Source organism: Crocuta crocuta, unplaced genomic scaffold, assembly GCF_008692635.1.
Source record: "Crocuta crocuta isolate KB4526 unplaced genomic scaffold, BGI_CrCroc_1.0 scaffold139, whole genome shotgun sequence".
Classification (NCBI taxonomy): Eukaryota; Metazoa; Chordata; class Mammalia; order Carnivora; family Hyaenidae; genus Crocuta; species Crocuta crocuta.
Window position 1 is genome coordinate 6,684,087 of NW_027533258.1, and position 17,264 is coordinate 6,701,350.

The window sequence follows — 17,264 nt, forward strand, 5'->3', positions numbered from 1 at the left end:
GAGGCTCCAACGATGGAGCTGAAGGAGCTGAGGTCTGCAGACCTGAGTCTACTGAGAGAGGAGCCCCTCACGTCCCTAGCCCAGAAGTGAACGAAGAAGGGAATGGCCCAGGACCTTACGGGGAGGTTCTGAGCGAGTGAAGAGCCAAGGAAGGGTGACGGGGAGCTGCGAGTGGCGGAAGGGGGGCTGTCACTTACCTTGAAGTCAGGGATCTGGTAGCCTTTCCGGAGCGTGATCTGGAACACGTCCATGGAGCTGATGAAAGCCGCGAGCCTGGTCAGACTCTGTTTGCCGCTTCCGCCCACGCCGACCAGCAGAGCATTTCCCCTTGGGGACTCCAGGATGCGACTGATGTGACAGCTGCAGAGGAGAAGGAGAGGCGCGTGGCTCCGATCAGACGTTCCCCCCATAAGAAGCATGCACCATGCTGGAACCTTCCTCGGAGGCATACTGTGAGCTGAGCTGCAGGAAACGTGAGCTACACTGTCCCCACAGCAGGTCTCACCTTCTTGCCTGGATGGATGGAAGTTATCACTGCTCTATTTTTCTTTTTAAGATTTTTTTTCAATGTTTTATTTGTATTTTTGAGAGACAGAGTGTGAGCAGGGGAGGACCAGAGAAAGAGGGAGACACAGAATCCAAAGCAGGCTCCAGGCTCTGAGCTGTCAGCACAGAGCCCGACGCGGTGCCTGAACCCACGAACCACGAGATCATGACCCAAGCCGAAGCTGGACGCGTAACCAACTGAGCCACCCAGGTGCCCAATCACTGCTTTGCTTTGAGCCAAAGCTTCTGTGGAGGAAGAGAGGAAGAGCTCATGGCAGCCAGGCAGGATGGGAGGGGACCCCAAGTCACGCTCCCCAGCTGGGCCTGACTCTGCCACACCTCTCACGGCACTTTGCTTCATCTGCTTGTGCTTTTAGGCTGCAGGAGGAGGGCAGGAAAGAGAGAAAGGTAGAAAGAAAATTCAGGGGGTGCCTGGGTGGCTTAGTCGGTTAAGGGTCCGACTTTCGCTTAGGTCATGATCTCGTGGTTCNCTTAAAACAATGGCTCAGTGGCTCAGTCGGTTTAGCGCCCAACTTCCGCTCAGGTCATAATCTCGCCGTTCGTGAGTTCGAGACCCACTTTGGGCTCTGTGCTGACAGCTTGGAGCCTGGAGCCTGTTTCAGATTCTATCTCCTCCCTCTCTGCCCTCTCTCTTTCTCTCAAAAATAAACAAACATTAAAAAATTTTTAAAAATACAAGAAAGAAGGAGCACAATTGAAGTCAGTAGAATAATGGGGAGTCCTGGGCGTTGATGCTTTTGTAATGAACCCCTGGGGATTCTTGGGGTCAACCCACAAGACACTCACTTCCTTGGCTTCCGGATTCTTCCGCCTGCAGCTACACTCATCTCTCTCAGTAAGCATATTCCCACCCAGCAATGGCCAAACATTCCCAGGCCCTGGGCTGAGACTACATTCTGCAGAGGGCCCTCCTCCCCCTGCCCCACAAGCCCTCCTCAAAGGCTGCCCTTTCTTCTGGCCGTCCACAGACCTTCCTCCACATTCTTCATTCCCCTCACAAAGCGAACATACCTTACGTAAGGTACCTACACTCTTTATAAAAATAGTTCGTATTCCCTTACTTTCCTCTTTTTAATTCTTTTTTTATTTTGAGAGAGACAGAGAATGCTCAAGAGCAGACACAAGCAAGGGAGGGGCAGAAAGAATCTCAAGCAGGCTCCGCGCCATCAGCTCAGAGCCCAATGCGGGGCTTGAACTCACGAATGGGGAGGTCATGACCTGAGCTGAAACCAAGAATGGGATGCTTAACCAACTGAGCCACCCAGGTGGCCCCCTTGCTTTCCTCATCTTTAAAACAGGAACCATTCATTGTGCAAAATGCAGAAAATGTGGGGGAAAAAACCCTACAATTCTACTAGATAGCAATAAACACCATTGACATTAACTGTATGCACTTCTGGACATTTTTCTAGAGTCTGTATAAGTATATATTTATGTGTATATGCACCTATTACGTGTGAAAGTTCAATGTATATCTATCCTTTTCTCAAGACCGGGTTCACGCTGTACACTAAACACTGTTTTCAGACCACTTTTCCAGTTAGCAATGTTCTGTGATTATTTCCCTATGAGTAATCACTAAGCCAACTGCTTTATTTATTTATTTATTTTGAAAGAAACAGAGACAGTACAAGTTGGGGAGGGGCAGAGAGAGAGAGAGAGGGAAAGATTAAGAATCCCAAGTAGGCTTCGTGCAGCCAGATCATGACCTGAGCCGAAACCAAGAGTCAGACGTTTAATAGACTGAGCCCCCAGGGCACCCTCTACGCCACGCCTTTAATGGTGAAACAATATTTTAATACGTTGAAGAAATTCCTTGTCTGCAATAGCCTACTATTGGATATTTAGATTGTTTCCAATATTTTCCAGTCATAAATAATGCTATACAAGTTAGTTTTAGTTTTTTTAAAAAATTTTTTACATGTATTTATTATTGAGAGACAGAAAGAGACAGAGCATGAACAGGGTGGGGCAGAGAGAGAAGGAGACACAGAATCCGAAGCAGGCTCCAGGCTCTGAGCTGTCAGCATAGAGCCCAATGCAGGGCCCGAACCCACAAACTGCAAGATCATGACCTGAGTCAAAGTTGGTGACTCAACCGACTGAGCCACCCAGGTGCCCCAAATTAGTTTTAATTTCTATCTCTTGTCATACCCGCAGGATGGGCTCCTAAAAATAAAACTGCCAAGGGGCATGTGGATGGTTCAATCGCTTAAGCGTCCCACTCTTGGTTTTGGCTCAGATCATGATCTCACCATTTGTGGGTTGGAGCCCCACATCGGGCTCCATGCTGACAGTGCAGAGCCTGCTTGGGATTCTCTCTGTCTCTCTTTCACTCTCTGCCCCTCTCCCACTCACTCTCTCTCTCAAAAATAAATAAATAAATAAGCTTAAAAAAAAAAAAAGTAACAGTGCCAAGTCAAACAGTAAGGTGATTTTTACAGTCTTTGATACATACTGAAAAACTGCCCACCCCGGAACGGGTAGTACCAATTCATTGTAGTCTTAGGTAGAAGCAATTGATCAAAAGATGGATCTCTTATTTCGAAGGGTGAGAGTATGTTAGATTATGTGAGTTGAATTAGAATATGTTGAAAAATTTGGGAAAACATAACACAGTGACCAAGGCACTGTGGAGAAACGGATAAAATAAGGATGAGATAAGAGGTGTTGGGGACCTTGGAACTGAATGAGTACACAGAATAAGGACTCAAGTGGAGTCTGACCAAACAGAGCAGACTGTACATCTGAGATTGAACAGTACAGGCTACAAGCCTGTGTCTCTACCTTGTGTTAATGATATTACAGTGACAAATACCATTTTCACATCAAGTAATCAGGGGTGGGGTAACATAAGGCTAGCTAATCCCAATTTGAAAAAAAGGCTGGGGCACAGAGAGAGTTGTGATGAATGGGGCTTAACGTGTCAACAGACTACGAGCATGTATGAGGTTAAAGGGCTCCCGCTGACCTTCTGTGACTTGATTTTCTTCCTACTGCAAACTTATGGCATATACTGATGACGGAGTCATAATCAGCATCAATAAACTAAATATCTGTGGGTTTTCATTGGCTCCTGTCTCCTGTGGGATGCGTTTGCTACTGACAAGGAAACCCTAGCAGGGCTGCAGGTAAGTCAACAATGCCTACCTACCAGCCGATAGGAGAGTCTGGCCCTGATTCTTGTTGACACTTGGTCTTAAATCCATATTTTTAAATCTCTGCCGATTGAATGGTTGAAAATATTATTTTAGTTTTTATTTCTTCATTATCTAGGGAACTGAACATTTTTCTTATTAATTATATATTTCTTCTTTTATGAATTTCCTTTTCATGTCCATCGCCCATTTCTTTTTTCTTTTCTTTCTTTTTTTTTAAGTTTTATTTAAGTAATCTCTACCCTCAACACGGGTCTCAAACTCACAACCCCAAGATCAAGTGTTGCATGCTCCTCCAACTGAGCCTCCCAGGTGCCCCCCACCCCACCAAGTTCCCACTTAATTGAAGTGTTCTAGATTTGTAAGACCCCCTTAGATATGATCTGAAATATCCCTCCAATTTGTCACTTTTACCTTTTAGTTTTAATGTATTTTTTTGATGTGTGGAAAATCTTAGCTTTCTGGACTTAAAATTATAAGTCACTGAGTTCTGTAGTTAAAATTAATTCCCTTAAGAATGTAGGACTTACTTACTGAGCTATACTTAGTTCTTTTATGATTTTGCTTTTTCCCTTTATAATTCTTTAATTGTGATACTCACACTCTGCCTTGTATCCGATAGATTTTCACTTCTCTGGCTCCCTTAATAAATCCTAGTTTTGAGGCATTGGAAGAATGTGTATGCCTACTCATCTTGTATCCTCTATAATGCCAGCACGTTGAAGGTATTTAATAAATTTTAGTTAAACCGAAACAGAACACATACCCTACAGTCAGCATCATATCTGGGGGCCGTATGCAATCACTCATTATGCTAGGGGCAACGATTCACCTGCTTTGTGACTCTATTAGAAGGTGCCTAGCTGCAGTGCTAAAAGGAGAAAGACATCCAGGCCTTCTCTTTGGAGGAGAAGTTCACCTGGGTTCTCTGGGCCGCCCAACACCCCCTCTATGCTGGAAGGCCTGAACTCAGCTTTGCATGGTCCCTGCTATTCAGTATCTAAACGGGAAATGCATCATTAGTGCTAAAGTTTCCAAAGAAGAATGGTTCAGTCTGCAACCGTCAGCATTAGACTCCAGCTGGGGATTCATTAACAACCTCTGACGAGGGCAAAGGACTCTGCATTCAAAATACAAAATTTAAAAAAGAAGATCAATCTTCTGAAGGGCTCCTGGGCAAGCAAGCCAGCGGAGTCTGAGCGAAGCCCATTACTGAATTTCTGTGAGATTAAAGACAAAAGCCAAAGATGTACCACAGCACAGCTGGAGGAAGTGGGCTCATTGAAGGCCACGCACGCATATGCTCAAGCACATGCACACGCATACCCGCACGCACAACTCACACCCTAGAGAATGGATGAGCTACAAAGGAAGAGGCACAAGAGAAGTACATCTAAAGGTCCTTTTTTGTGAAGTGATGCTAAGAGAAAGAAGAGGCGGAACAAACAACCTACGTGGGAGCCGATAAACAAAGAAAACCATGACGATGATGCCAAAAGGAGGGGAAAAGAGCCGGTGTGAGGCTTTAAGGAAAGGGAGAACAAGAATCTGCTGACGTGGTGAAGAAAGTCAGTAGGAGAGCAAAATGGTACCATGAAGGACACGACAGCACAAAGAAAAAGACTAAATCCATGGACTCCATGTTAAGCACAAAGCACTGTATACTCATTGCCACAACACAGGCATATGACATAGCCATTCCCACTATCCTCATTTTCCAGAGGAGGAGCTGAGGTCCGGGGAAGTTCAGCATCCTTTGCCAAACACCACAGCCAATTAGTGGCAGAACTGGGATTCGAACGTCTGGCTCTGTCTCTAGAGCCTGTGCCTGTAACCACTACGTGGTGCTCCAGGGTTGGGTTCAGCACGGAAGTAGTGGGCAGAGCTTGGGAAAGGTGTAGAGGCACCAGACCAGAGAAAATGAGATCCAAGAGCCAGATGATAAAATCAAAATGAGTATAAGCTTCACTGCATCTAGGAACCTATGCCCTTACCTGGGCTCCATCGACCAGCCCTGTGGGTTCCTAGGGAGCACCATAGCCTCGGTCCTGCTCTGCCTCACCCTGCTCCCACCCTGGGCGTCAGAAGTTAGGACCTTCCTGGGGGGAGTCCAAACCCCTCTGCCTCAGGCACGATGTGGTGTGACGTGAGGCCACAAGTCTTCTGTCACTCTTAGGTTATCTGTGCTTCTCACTGTTGGTTCCATTTTCTGGCCTGAGGGGACGCCTCGGCTCTACCCGGCTGGTACGGGCAGCAGAGGGGACTGAGGGGACTGAGGAGCCCGAGGAGGGGAGGGGAGGGCAGTGCAAACAAAGATGAAGTCATGGGACATTGATATTCGTAAACAAATGTACATGAAATTATACATCCAAATAAACTTTAATCTTGAGAACTGTCTCCCTCCCGGCAGTTCATTGTCCCAGTTATTTTGCCATTGCTAATGCAGCTCCAGCTTCGCTCTGGAACCCATCTTCAGAGCCTCGTAAGGAGCCTCAGGGGAAAAGCCAGTTTTCATAGCCTTATTTTTTCCTATAAACAGTATTAGTCAGTTTGATCACCCATGTTGGAAACCACATTGACTGAATTCACTTGCTCTTCTCTCAAATTAAATTTGCCCAGAATGACAAAGATTTGTCTCAATTCCAAGACGATGACACAGGCTCTGATAGCTGTTACTGAGGAGGGGATGCACCCACGGAAGCTGCCAGAGGTCACTGAACAGATATCCTAAAACCCTGGTTACTGGCCACCTACTATGCACCAGGCGCTGTCCAAGGTACTGGGGAATCAGCCGTGAGCAAGATGGAGTCTATGCAGAAGGAGCTCACACTGGCCCGAGAGAGACAGAAAGGCAGATGAACAATACGAGTGTGACAGCCCAGCTCACACAGGCTGGAGGCACAGGGCCCTGGTGTAGGCTTTGGCTTACCTGTTTCTGGGGAGTGTGGCACTGGGCAACTTCTCTTATCTCTCTGGGTTGCAGCTTCCTCATTTGTAATGTAGGGATGAGAGCAGACCTTACTTTCTTCAGAGTTTTTGTGAAGACTAGATGAAATGATATATGGGAAGCTCTATGCACCAGGCCCACACGACTTCTGTGTTCAGCGTGGCTCCTACCTGTCACATGAATGCTGCCTCCCCAGAGAGGCCCTCCTGACCATCCTATTTAAGACTGCCATCAACCCTCTGCCCCCAGCACTCTCTGTCCCCTCTTCTCTCTCTGTTTTTCTCTACATCACTGATGCCATATGACATGCTAAGAGTTTTTGTTGACCTGCTATGTTCTAGACACTGCCCTGGGTATTAGAGATCTAGCATAGATGGAGGGAGGAAGGGGGAGAGGAAAGGAAGGAAGGGAGGGAGGGAAGGAGGAAGGAAGGAAGGAAGGAAGGAAGGAAGGAAGGAAGGAAGGAAGGAAAGATAGATGGATGTAAACAACTAGAGTGATTAATAACGATAAAGGCAGGAGGTAAGTCAAGTTATACAAGGTGAGGATCCAGCAGTGACAACAGACTTTCGCAAGAGATGGCTCCGTGGTGACCTTGATAAGAACTTCTTTGTTCAACTGATAAGAAATGGATCAAGGAGAGAATGACAAGTGAGAAAGTATGACAAGCACAGACAACCATTTTGATGAATGTTGTGAACAGGAGCAAAAAAAAGTGGGGGTCGGGGATGGAAAGTGATACAAGAGTGAAGGAATAGTTTATTGTTTTTGATAAGGATAATGTGGCATGTTTGTATGTAGATCCATATGATGAAGAAATTACTGAGTCAATGATGAAGGGGTGAGAGGGGACAAGAGAAAAGAGGGGAGGAAGGAGAAAGAGAGAGAGGGAAAAAGGAGGAGGAGGAGGCAGAAGAGGAGAAGGGAGGAAGGAGGGAGAAAGAATAATTCAATTTCAGAAGGAGTAAAGTCACTTAGAAGGTGGTAAGAGATAGGATCCAGTATGCACACGGAGGGACTGGCCTCAGGTAGGAACGGGGATGGTTCATTTACTGCAACAGGAGAGAAGGCACAATTTGTGGGTGGGATGCAGATGGGCCGTTAGATTTGATGATGGGGAGATGAGAGAATTCTCTGGTTGCTTTCATTATCTCAGTGAAGTAAGACATGTGCTCATTAACTGGGAATAGAGAGAGGGGGAAGGGCGCTGGAAGTTTGGGAAAAGAAAACTACATGATGCAATGACCACAGACAGGGCAAGAGAGTGAACTGCCCGGCTGGCGGAGGTACAGTTCCAGAAATGTTAAGGGCCCATTTGGTATGTGTGGCTGACAATCTGAAGCAAACCAAGCCAAAACGGTGGTGGATTTTCCTCCGCAATCTTCAGATGCTTAGTGGGCAGGTGTGGAATAAGACAGCAGTGGGGTTTGACGAGAATGGGGTTTTGTCACGTGGATGCTACGCCAGGAAGGTTAGGGGAGTCTGTACCAGGACGATGGGAGTCCGGTGGCTGAGGACAGAAAAGGCATGCTAGGCAGAGGGGTGAAGAAGTCTGAGAAAGTGGTTGACTCCATGAAATGACATCCTGATGAAATTTAAGAGTAACTGCAATATTTGTATTTGTATTTGGGACACCATGGAAGGACCTTGAGGGTATTACGCCATGTGAAATAAGTCAGACAGAGAAGGACACGTACCATATGATCTTACTTATGTGTGGAATCTAACACACACACACACACACACACACACACACACACACACAGAAATTAGATTTGTGGTTGTCAAAGGTAGGGGGTGAGGGGGTGAGGAATTAGGTACAGGTGGTCAAACGGTACAGAGTCCCAGACATAAGATAAATAAGTTCTGGGGATGTAATGTGTAACATGATGACTATAGTTAGCAGTGCTGTACTGTGTATTTGAAAGTCACTGAGAGCAGATCTTAAAAGTTCTTATCATAAGGAAAAAAATTTTAACTAGGGGAAGTGATGACTGCTAACTAATCTTATTTAAATTTTATTTATTTATCTTGAAAAGGGAGAAGGGGAGTCCCAAGCAGGCCCTATGCTCAGTGCACAGCCCGATACACGGATCAATCCCATAAGCGTGAGATCATGACCTGAGCCAAATGAGAGTGGGACACTTCACCACCTGAGCCACCCAGGTGCCCCAATCTTATCGTCATGGTCATTTTGTATTATACACATATACCAAATCATGACGTTTTACACCTTGAACTGATACAGTGGTCTATGTCAGTTACATCCCAAGAAAACTGGGTAAAGAAAGAATTCCTGGAGTGGAAACTAGAGCAGGTGAGTGGAATGCTAAGAGGTACAAGTGAGAGAGTGGGATGAAACGGCAATTGTGGAGATGGGTCCATCACTGATGATAGAAGTCCTGGGGTCGGCACATGAGAGCGAGTGGCTGAGGTGGGGGATGGGAGAAGCAACCACTGGAACTAACAAGACCAAGAAGCAGGAAGACCATGAGATACACAGATGCCAACCATGAAGAGGGATGTAGTAGAGAAGATGGTTCAAGCTGGGGAGGAACTGGATGGCAGCAGATGGCATCAACAAGGCAAGGTAAGGAGTATGAAAGTCCAGTTATTTGTGCTTCAGAAGAGTGGGGTTCGTAAAGGATAAAGGGAGAAATGGTTTAAAGGTGCCATTGAGGAAAAAATAGTTGCAAATGACATATCAGATAAAGGGCTAGTATCAAAAATCTATAAGGACCTCACCAAACTCCATACCTGAAAAACAAACAACCCAGCGAAGAAATGGGCAGAAGATATGAACAGACACTTCTCCAAAGAGGACATCCAGATGGCCAACAGACACATGAAACGATGCTCAGCCTCCCTCCTCATCAGGGAAATACAAATCCAAACCACACTGAGATACCACCTCACGCCGGTCAGAGTGGCTAAAATGAGCAAATCAGAGAACTCGAGATGCTGGTGAGGATGTGGAGAAACGGGCACCCTCCTACGCTGTTGGTGGGAATGCAAACCGGTGCAGCCCCTCTGGAAAACAGTGTAGAGGTTCCTCAAAAATTAACAACAGAACTCCCCTAGGACCCGGCAATAGCACTGCTAGGAATTTACCCAAGGGATACAGGAGTGCTGAGGCATAGGAGCACATGTACCCCAATGTTCACAGCAGCACTCTCCACAATAGCCAGAACATGGAAAGAGCCTAAGTGTCCATCAACGGACGAATGATCAAGAAGATGTGGTTTATCTATATGATGGAATACTACACGGCAATGAAAAAGAATGAAATCTGGTCACGTGTAGCAACATGGATGGAACTCGAGGGTGTTATGCTGAGCGAAATAAGTCAGGCAGAGAAGGACAGATACCATATGTTTGCATGTATAGGAGGATTAGGAGGAACTTAAGGAGGACTGTGGGGGAAAAGAAGGGGAGAAATATGGGGGCGGAGAGGGAGGGAGGCACACCATGAGAGACTCTTGAATGCCGAGAACAAACTGCGGGCTGATGGGGGTGGGGGGAGGGGATGTGGGGTGATGGGCATGGAGGAGGGCACTTGGGATGAGCACTGGGTGTTATATGGAAGCCAACTTGACAATAAACTATTCTAAAAAATAAAAAAATAAAGGTGCCATTGAAATGAGGTGGGGGAAGAAGGAGAGTACTTAGTTCTCTCTAGGTCCTGGGGGGGACACAGAATGGGGAAGAAAAAAGAGCTTTCCTCCACTCAGGGGTCCGCGAGGTTTCACTCAGAATCATCAATGAGGGGAGGCGCCTGGGCGGCTCAGTTGGTTAAGCGGCTGACTTTGGCTCGGGTCATGATCTCACGGTTCATAAGTTCAAGCTCCGTGTCCAGCTCTGTGCTGACAGCTCAGAGCCTGGAGCCTGCTTCGGATTCTGTGTCTCGTTCCCTCTCTGCCCCTCCCCTGTTCGTGCTCTGTCTCTCTGTCTCTCGAAGATAAATAAAACATTAAAAAAATTTAAGAATCACCAATGGGGGGGAGGTTCAGAGAAGGTGAAGATGAGGTGGGTTTTGCTGCTGAAGGACATGGGTATAAGGGGACAGGGTGGAAAGATTTTGGAAGACGGAAGGGGGAGGGGGTGGAATGGTAGGTGTGATGCAACCAGGAATGTAGAGCAATGTAGAGACAGCATTGGCGTGAGTATAAATCATTTGGGAGGCATGGTGACTACTTTCAGTGACTCATTTGATGGCAATAAGATTTAAGAAGGGTATTTAATTTTTGAAATCGGTGAGCACTTTAACAAAAATCTTCAATCTCATTATTTTAAAGCTGGCCCTTCAACCCGTATGGGGTGGGGATATAGGTCCTGAGATGTTCTGGTGCCCTTGGTGTCACTGTGGTCATGCCCAAGGATAGTAAATGACACACAAGGAAATCAATCCAGTGCTGCCCGAGTTCAGCATCCTGCCGCCCCCTAGGGCCCGTGGCAGACACTGCGGCGCTGCTCTACTGGCCGCCATCTTGACCTTCCGGTCAGCCGCACACCCGCTTTTTCCCGGTTTTATCAAGGTGTCCTCAAATGCCCACATGAGACCTCTGACATTGGGATAGAGGAGACAACTGAGGAAAGGCCAGAATGGAAGCACACTTACACGTGGCGCATGGCGTCCTCAAAGAGAACCAGGTCCATCACTGTGTTGACTTCATTGTGGTTCTCCAGGGCTTCCACCAGAGTCTGGGTCAAAAGTTCCCACGACTGTACGGGCATGTACTTGGCTTCACCAATACCATTTGCAAAATGGCAATATATGTTTAGGCTTCGGGTCTGCTCCACCGTCTCATCAATACCCTGGTGATGGGACACAGACAGGCATAAGGACCCTCCTTACACACTCAATTCTGGTTGCATACAGAGTGAAGACCCCTCGTTTGCTTTTCCCCTCTGAACACATCCTGCAAGTTAAGTATCAGTGCTGCTTCCGACACTTCCTTTTTCTTGAGAAGCTTTTATGAAGTGGACGTTTAACATTCATTTACCAGCTGCATGAAGTCATGAGGGATGTTTGTCATTCCTTGTGGATCGAGACTGGAAGGTGGCAGGTGGGACGCATCCTTCCCACATACACAGGTAGAGCCCACGTCTGGGCAGAGGAATGGATGGGAACACAGGGACAGGTTTCCCCAAGCAGTGGCTCTTTGAGCAGTGCCGGGTGAAGGGGTCCATGCTCTAATGGCCTCATCTCCCCCACATCCATGTCAACAAGTCTTGCTTCCCAATCCACAGCAGTGTCCTAAAACATCCTTCCCTATTTCCTGCGAGACACCCCACTAAGGGCTACCAGCCCCAGCTTCATAGGCTCAGCCCAGAGAACTTGGCCTCTGAAAAATGTCCCACAAGCCATTCTCAGGTGACTGGTTCATTCACAGTAGAGCCCCCTCTGTACACAATTTTCCTAAAGGTATGAGCTTGTTGTCAGTTAGTTCTTAACCATCTTTAGTAAAGACCTTACTATGTTTAATGAATACCTAGTACAATTCAGTTAATTTAAAAGATACAGCGTCTATGTCCCCTTACCACGAAGGTGCTCTTTAGGTATCAAAGAGGCAGCTAATCTTTTCCTTAATTTAGAAAAGAACTACTTACAAATCAAAACCCAAATCCCAGAGACTTCGAAAGGAAAAAAGGTGGTAGAAGTCAGTCCAAGAAAAAAACAGGTTTCCTAGTGCATAAGAGGAATTTATACCAGTATGAGCAACCATCCCCACTGCCATTGCTTTCTCCCAACATTCTGACTGGGAGAGCCACCTGCCAAAGAGGTAACTCACATGCTATTGATCAGCAAGGACATTACCCAGGGGATGAGTCACTTAGGGTTAGCTTTGTAAGCCCAGGGGACAAGATGCATCAAAGCTAACGGAGGGGAAGTGAGGATGACAGTCAAATGTACAGAGAATCCAGGACTGCTGCCTGGCTTATAAGAAGAATGAAATGGAAAGAGTTACATATCAAAGAGCTAATATATTTTGAAGGTGATTTCAGGGCCCTCGCAGGCCTTTAAACTATTCTGCCTTTGCCACACATTAGCCATAAGCATCCAGACACTTGGATAAGATTTAATGCAATGCAGGCGAGTCATTCTTGCTAGTGGCGGGAAGCACGTGGGGAAGTGATGTGGGAACACATTTACTCAGCTTGAAAATGGGCTAATATACTAGGAATTGGTCCTGATGGAAGTCCATTTACATGCGTGATCTAGCAGAGGAAGGACGGAAGTGCAGTTCTGAAAAGCCTGGTCTACAAAGACTCTTTGATGAACAAAACAATGTGTCTCGGATTTTCTGATCAGCGCCAGGCTGTGCAGGAGGGAGAGGGAAGCTGAGCATCTGGTGAATCAAAGATTTCTTCACAGCGACGCCACATCACACAAGGGCCACTTCTCAGAGAACCTGAAGATTCCGATGGTGAAAACAGGACTGTATCACTGCCTTGGTGGGAATCTGGCAACCTTTCGTTAATACCGATATCAAGATTTCACATGGCCAAAGGTGTGTCTGGCTGGCATTTCAGATGTTGCCGGAGAAGGATGATGGCATTAATTATATCTGGGTCTATGATCAAAAGAATGTGTCCTTAGGATACAGACCTAAAGAGGAACCTCGATTTCAAAGGCTGAGAGGTTCAGCTCAGACCAGCTGAAGAAGATAATAAAGTCGTGTCTACAGAGCAAACCATGAATGCATAAATCAGCAAATGCTAAAATGCTCGGAGGGGCATCTAAGATGCAAGAGGGAGGCACACAGAAATGGTAAGTGGAGGAATTTCAGGGTGTTCGTGTTAGTAAAGAGCAGGCTGAGATAAGTTCCTTAAAAACGCGATCCAAGATCCAGAAATGTCGTGTAGGTTCGGATGGACTGTAAATATCCTCAGAGGGAGACCCTGAAGGTTGGTGCCAGGACCAAATATGGGGCTAGACCAAACAAGGCACAGGACAACATGGTACGTTTCAATGCAAGTCTTGGGTCTTTCTAAGTTCGAGAGAGGACAAGCGGTATGAGTGGAAAATAGGGAGCTTTGGTCAACTTCCAGAAGGCTCAGTGTTAGCTGTGGGTAACTCTGACACTAAGAAGTGTAATAGGATCTTAGGCTGTGTTCACGGATCAGTGCTTTCCAAGGCGTATTCTGTGGAATATTCATTCTACAAATTATTAATAGGTTTCATGAATGGAAGAGAGTTTTAGGGTCTCAGACATGTGGGAAAAGACAAATGAATCAGGGTTATTTAAGATTGTTAGGGCTTTGGGGCGCCTGGGTGGCTTAGTCGGTTGAGCGTCCGACTTTCGCTCAGGTCATGATCTCGCGGTTCGTGGGTTCGAGCCCCATGTCGGGCTCTGTGCTGACAGCCAGCTCAAAGCCTGGAGCCTGTTTCAGATTCTGTGTCTCCCTCTCTCTCTGACCCTCCCCTGCTCACGCTGTCTCTCTCTCTCTCTCAGAAATAAAATAAAAAACATTAAAAAAAATTTTAAAAAGATTGTTAGGGCTTTATTGTGCTGAAAGCACGGTGAATTTCCAAGAGAGGGATAGAATATGAAGTACTTTCTCAACTTATTTTCTCATGGATACCTTCTTTCCAAGGAGTATGTTGTAGTTCAACAGTTTAGTAGGGCAATTTTGGGAAATGGTAAGAAAATTATTCTATGTAAGAAGATGGAATGATGACCCCAGCTGGGTTGTGGGATGAAAATCAGACACCACGATTTCAGAGCGAGGAACTGATGGCAAATTTCTCTGGGTGTGAAAACAAGCCATGTCAGATGTGGCTAAAAGAACAGAGGCTATTTGGTCTGGAAGAAAGAAGACCAGGAAGGACAAGACATATTATTTGAAATATTTGAAAGGTTCTCATGTAGACTTAAAATTAGTGGGCAGGGAAATAAATTTTAGATCATCACTAGAAAAAAACTCCAGCTGGGATACATGGGTGGCTCAGTCAGTTAAGCAACTGACTCTTGCTTTCAGCTCAGGTCATGATCCCAGGATCATGGGATCAAGCCCCGCATTGGGCTCTATGTTGAGCGTGGAACCTGCTTGGCATTCTCCCTCCCTCTCTCTCTACTCAAATAAAAAAAAATGAAAAAAAAAAAAAAGAAAGAAAATGAAAAAAATTCCAGATGTTAAAACTATTCCAAAACTTCCAAATTTCCAGGGGCACCTGGGTGGCTCAGTTGGTAAGCATCTGACTCTTGATTTTGGCTCAGGTCATGATCTCACAGTTCATGAGTTCAAGCCCCACGTCAGGGTCTGTGCTGACAGCGCCTGCTTGGGATTCTCTCTCTCCCTCTCTGCCTCTGTCTCTCCAAATAAATAAATAAACTTTAAAAATTACAAAAAAATTGTTCCAAATTTCCAGTCATTAGTAGCTCCTGAATGACTCTCCTAGGAAAGACAAGACTGCTCTTCAAGGATGCATCCACTGGGATGATCAATCCAGGAAATGCTAGAGATGAGTCAGTAAAAATGAGGAATCAGATCTGATGATCTCCACAGACCCTCCCAACACTGAAATTCTATGATAATTTGTGTCTTTTCTTGTCTTGCCTTTTTTCACCGCAGCAAAATAATGATAGCTTTTCTTTCCCTATCTAATCTCTGACCTCCCTCCCACCCCGTAATTCTGAGCTAGATTTTATCATTTGGGTGACCATCTGCATGAATATTATTTTTCAAATAGAAAACAATTTTATTCAGGGCAATACTCACATCAAAAATTTTCTTGACCACTTCCGTCTGGATTTTATCAAAAAGATCGAAGTCCTTGTCTTCTACCATCTTATCCCGATAAACCCGATTTGATTCATGTAGATAGAGCTTTACGAGGTCCTGTGTCGATTTTACGCATTCCACTGAGGAGAAGAGAATGCCCTTTATACAGAAAGACAAAACTAATGTGAGTAACAATTAAAACTACAACAGTTACAATTTAATTAAACCAGTTATGTGACAGGTACTGGACTAGAAGTTTTGCCAAATAAAACTACTCATTTAACCACCATGATGATCCCATAAAATAATTTTTACTATATCCATTTTGTATAATGTAGAGGTTGAGATTCAGAAAGACAGGAAGCCTAATGCCATATATGTGTGTGTGTGTGTGTGTGTACACACACACACACACACATATATAGTATGTGGTCTTAGCAAGGTTTCAAAACCTTGAGGGCCTGGAATTTTGATCACTGCATTCCAAACATCACAGTGTGGAGAGAGGGGGCCTCTCTGCTGTATTTCAATTCCCTAAGTACAAATTTGAAAGCCAGTCTAGGTGACCACCGTTTATGTAAAATCAGAACGATGACAAAGGGCTGGAATGACTCTAGCTGAACTTTGCAGGTCAGTAATCCACTTATTCATCTCTAATGGGTTCTCTTTCCATATACTACAAGGATTGTTCCAAACATTTACTATTCTTTTCAAATTTCTCTGTCACCTCAGCTCTCTGTTACTGTTAGCTAATGTCATAGCCTCATTTTTCACTGAAAAATGGAGACAACCAAGATTAGAGTCTCTCAATGACCTCAATAAGTCCTGTATTTTCAAACTCATCTGTACCTGGGTTTTCCCCCATTATATTATTTTTTATCATGAGGAAAGGGGGGCATTTAATTATTCCTCATGACCAACAGGCTGAGAATGGCATACAGTTCTGGTTGTAATAGGTCTACTGGTGTCTACATCTATTCGTTTCTAAACTCCTTCTTCCTCATACAGGTTTGCTTCTTTCAGGTCATGATGAGTGTCTCAAAGGCAGGAAAATGGAGACACTTCATTTCGAATTTGGTTTATTTATAAACCAGTATATTATTGGCATCTAGCACAGTTACTGACATGTACTAGATTCTCGGTAAGTGCTCATTGAAAGAATACAAGGACTAATACTGAATCCTTCAATTACCATAACATTGCAAAACCTCCATCAAGATTTCTGCTTTTAGTCGTGGCAGAAGACCTGATTACACAACAATCCACTGAAGTCAACTACAAAAGATGAGGAACTTATCTTTAATTTTTTTTTGTTAATTTCTAGGAGAGAGAGAGAGAGAGACAGCGTGAGCAGGGGAGGGTCAGGGAGAGAGGGAGTCACAGACTGAAACAGGCTCCAGGCTCTGAGCTGGCAGTCAGCACAGAGCCCGATGCGGGGCTCGAACCCACAAACCACGAGATCATAACCTAAGCGAAAGTCAGACGCTTAACCGACTAAGCCACCCAGGCACCCCGAGGAACTTCTCTTTAAAGCTTCATCTTTTTAGAGGCATTAGGGAGTAACCAAGGCAGTGAGGACTCAAGGGAAGTTCAGGGATCATCAAGAAGGGGACCCAAGGGAGCTTCTCAAATGGTGATACATTAGGAGTATGAGTGAGTCACAAATCATTCAGTCCTCAAAAACAACCCAGCCCAATTTCAATCTCCTCAGTTCCTGGTATCTACTTTCCAGAAGCAGAAGTATGTAATCTCTGAAGGAAAATATCATCATGTAAACCCTCAAATTATCTGAGCATTTTCTCTCTTTTTTAGTCAAGTAATTTATTTAGAGACAGAGAGAGAGAGAGAGACCAACAGAGAGAGAG

At 45.3% G+C, this 17,264-nt stretch overlaps 1 protein-coding gene across 1 annotated transcript in view; it reads right to left on the reverse strand.

Moving 5' to 3' along the window:
- DNAH9 (dynein axonemal heavy chain 9) overlaps positions 1 to 17,264 on the reverse strand; it is a gene marked incomplete at its 5' end in the record, with an annotated part of 325,490 nt that overhangs the window by 130,493 nt on the left and 177,733 nt on the right. Inside the window, 3 exons of the mRNA XM_077746719.1 lie at positions 198 to 360; positions 11,291 to 11,487; positions 15,397 to 15,558. Coding sequence (XP_077602845.1) covers positions 198 to 360; positions 11,291 to 11,487; positions 15,397 to 15,558 — 522 coding nt within the window. The remainder of the gene's footprint in view (positions 1 to 197; positions 361 to 11,290; positions 11,488 to 15,396; positions 15,559 to 17,264) is intronic.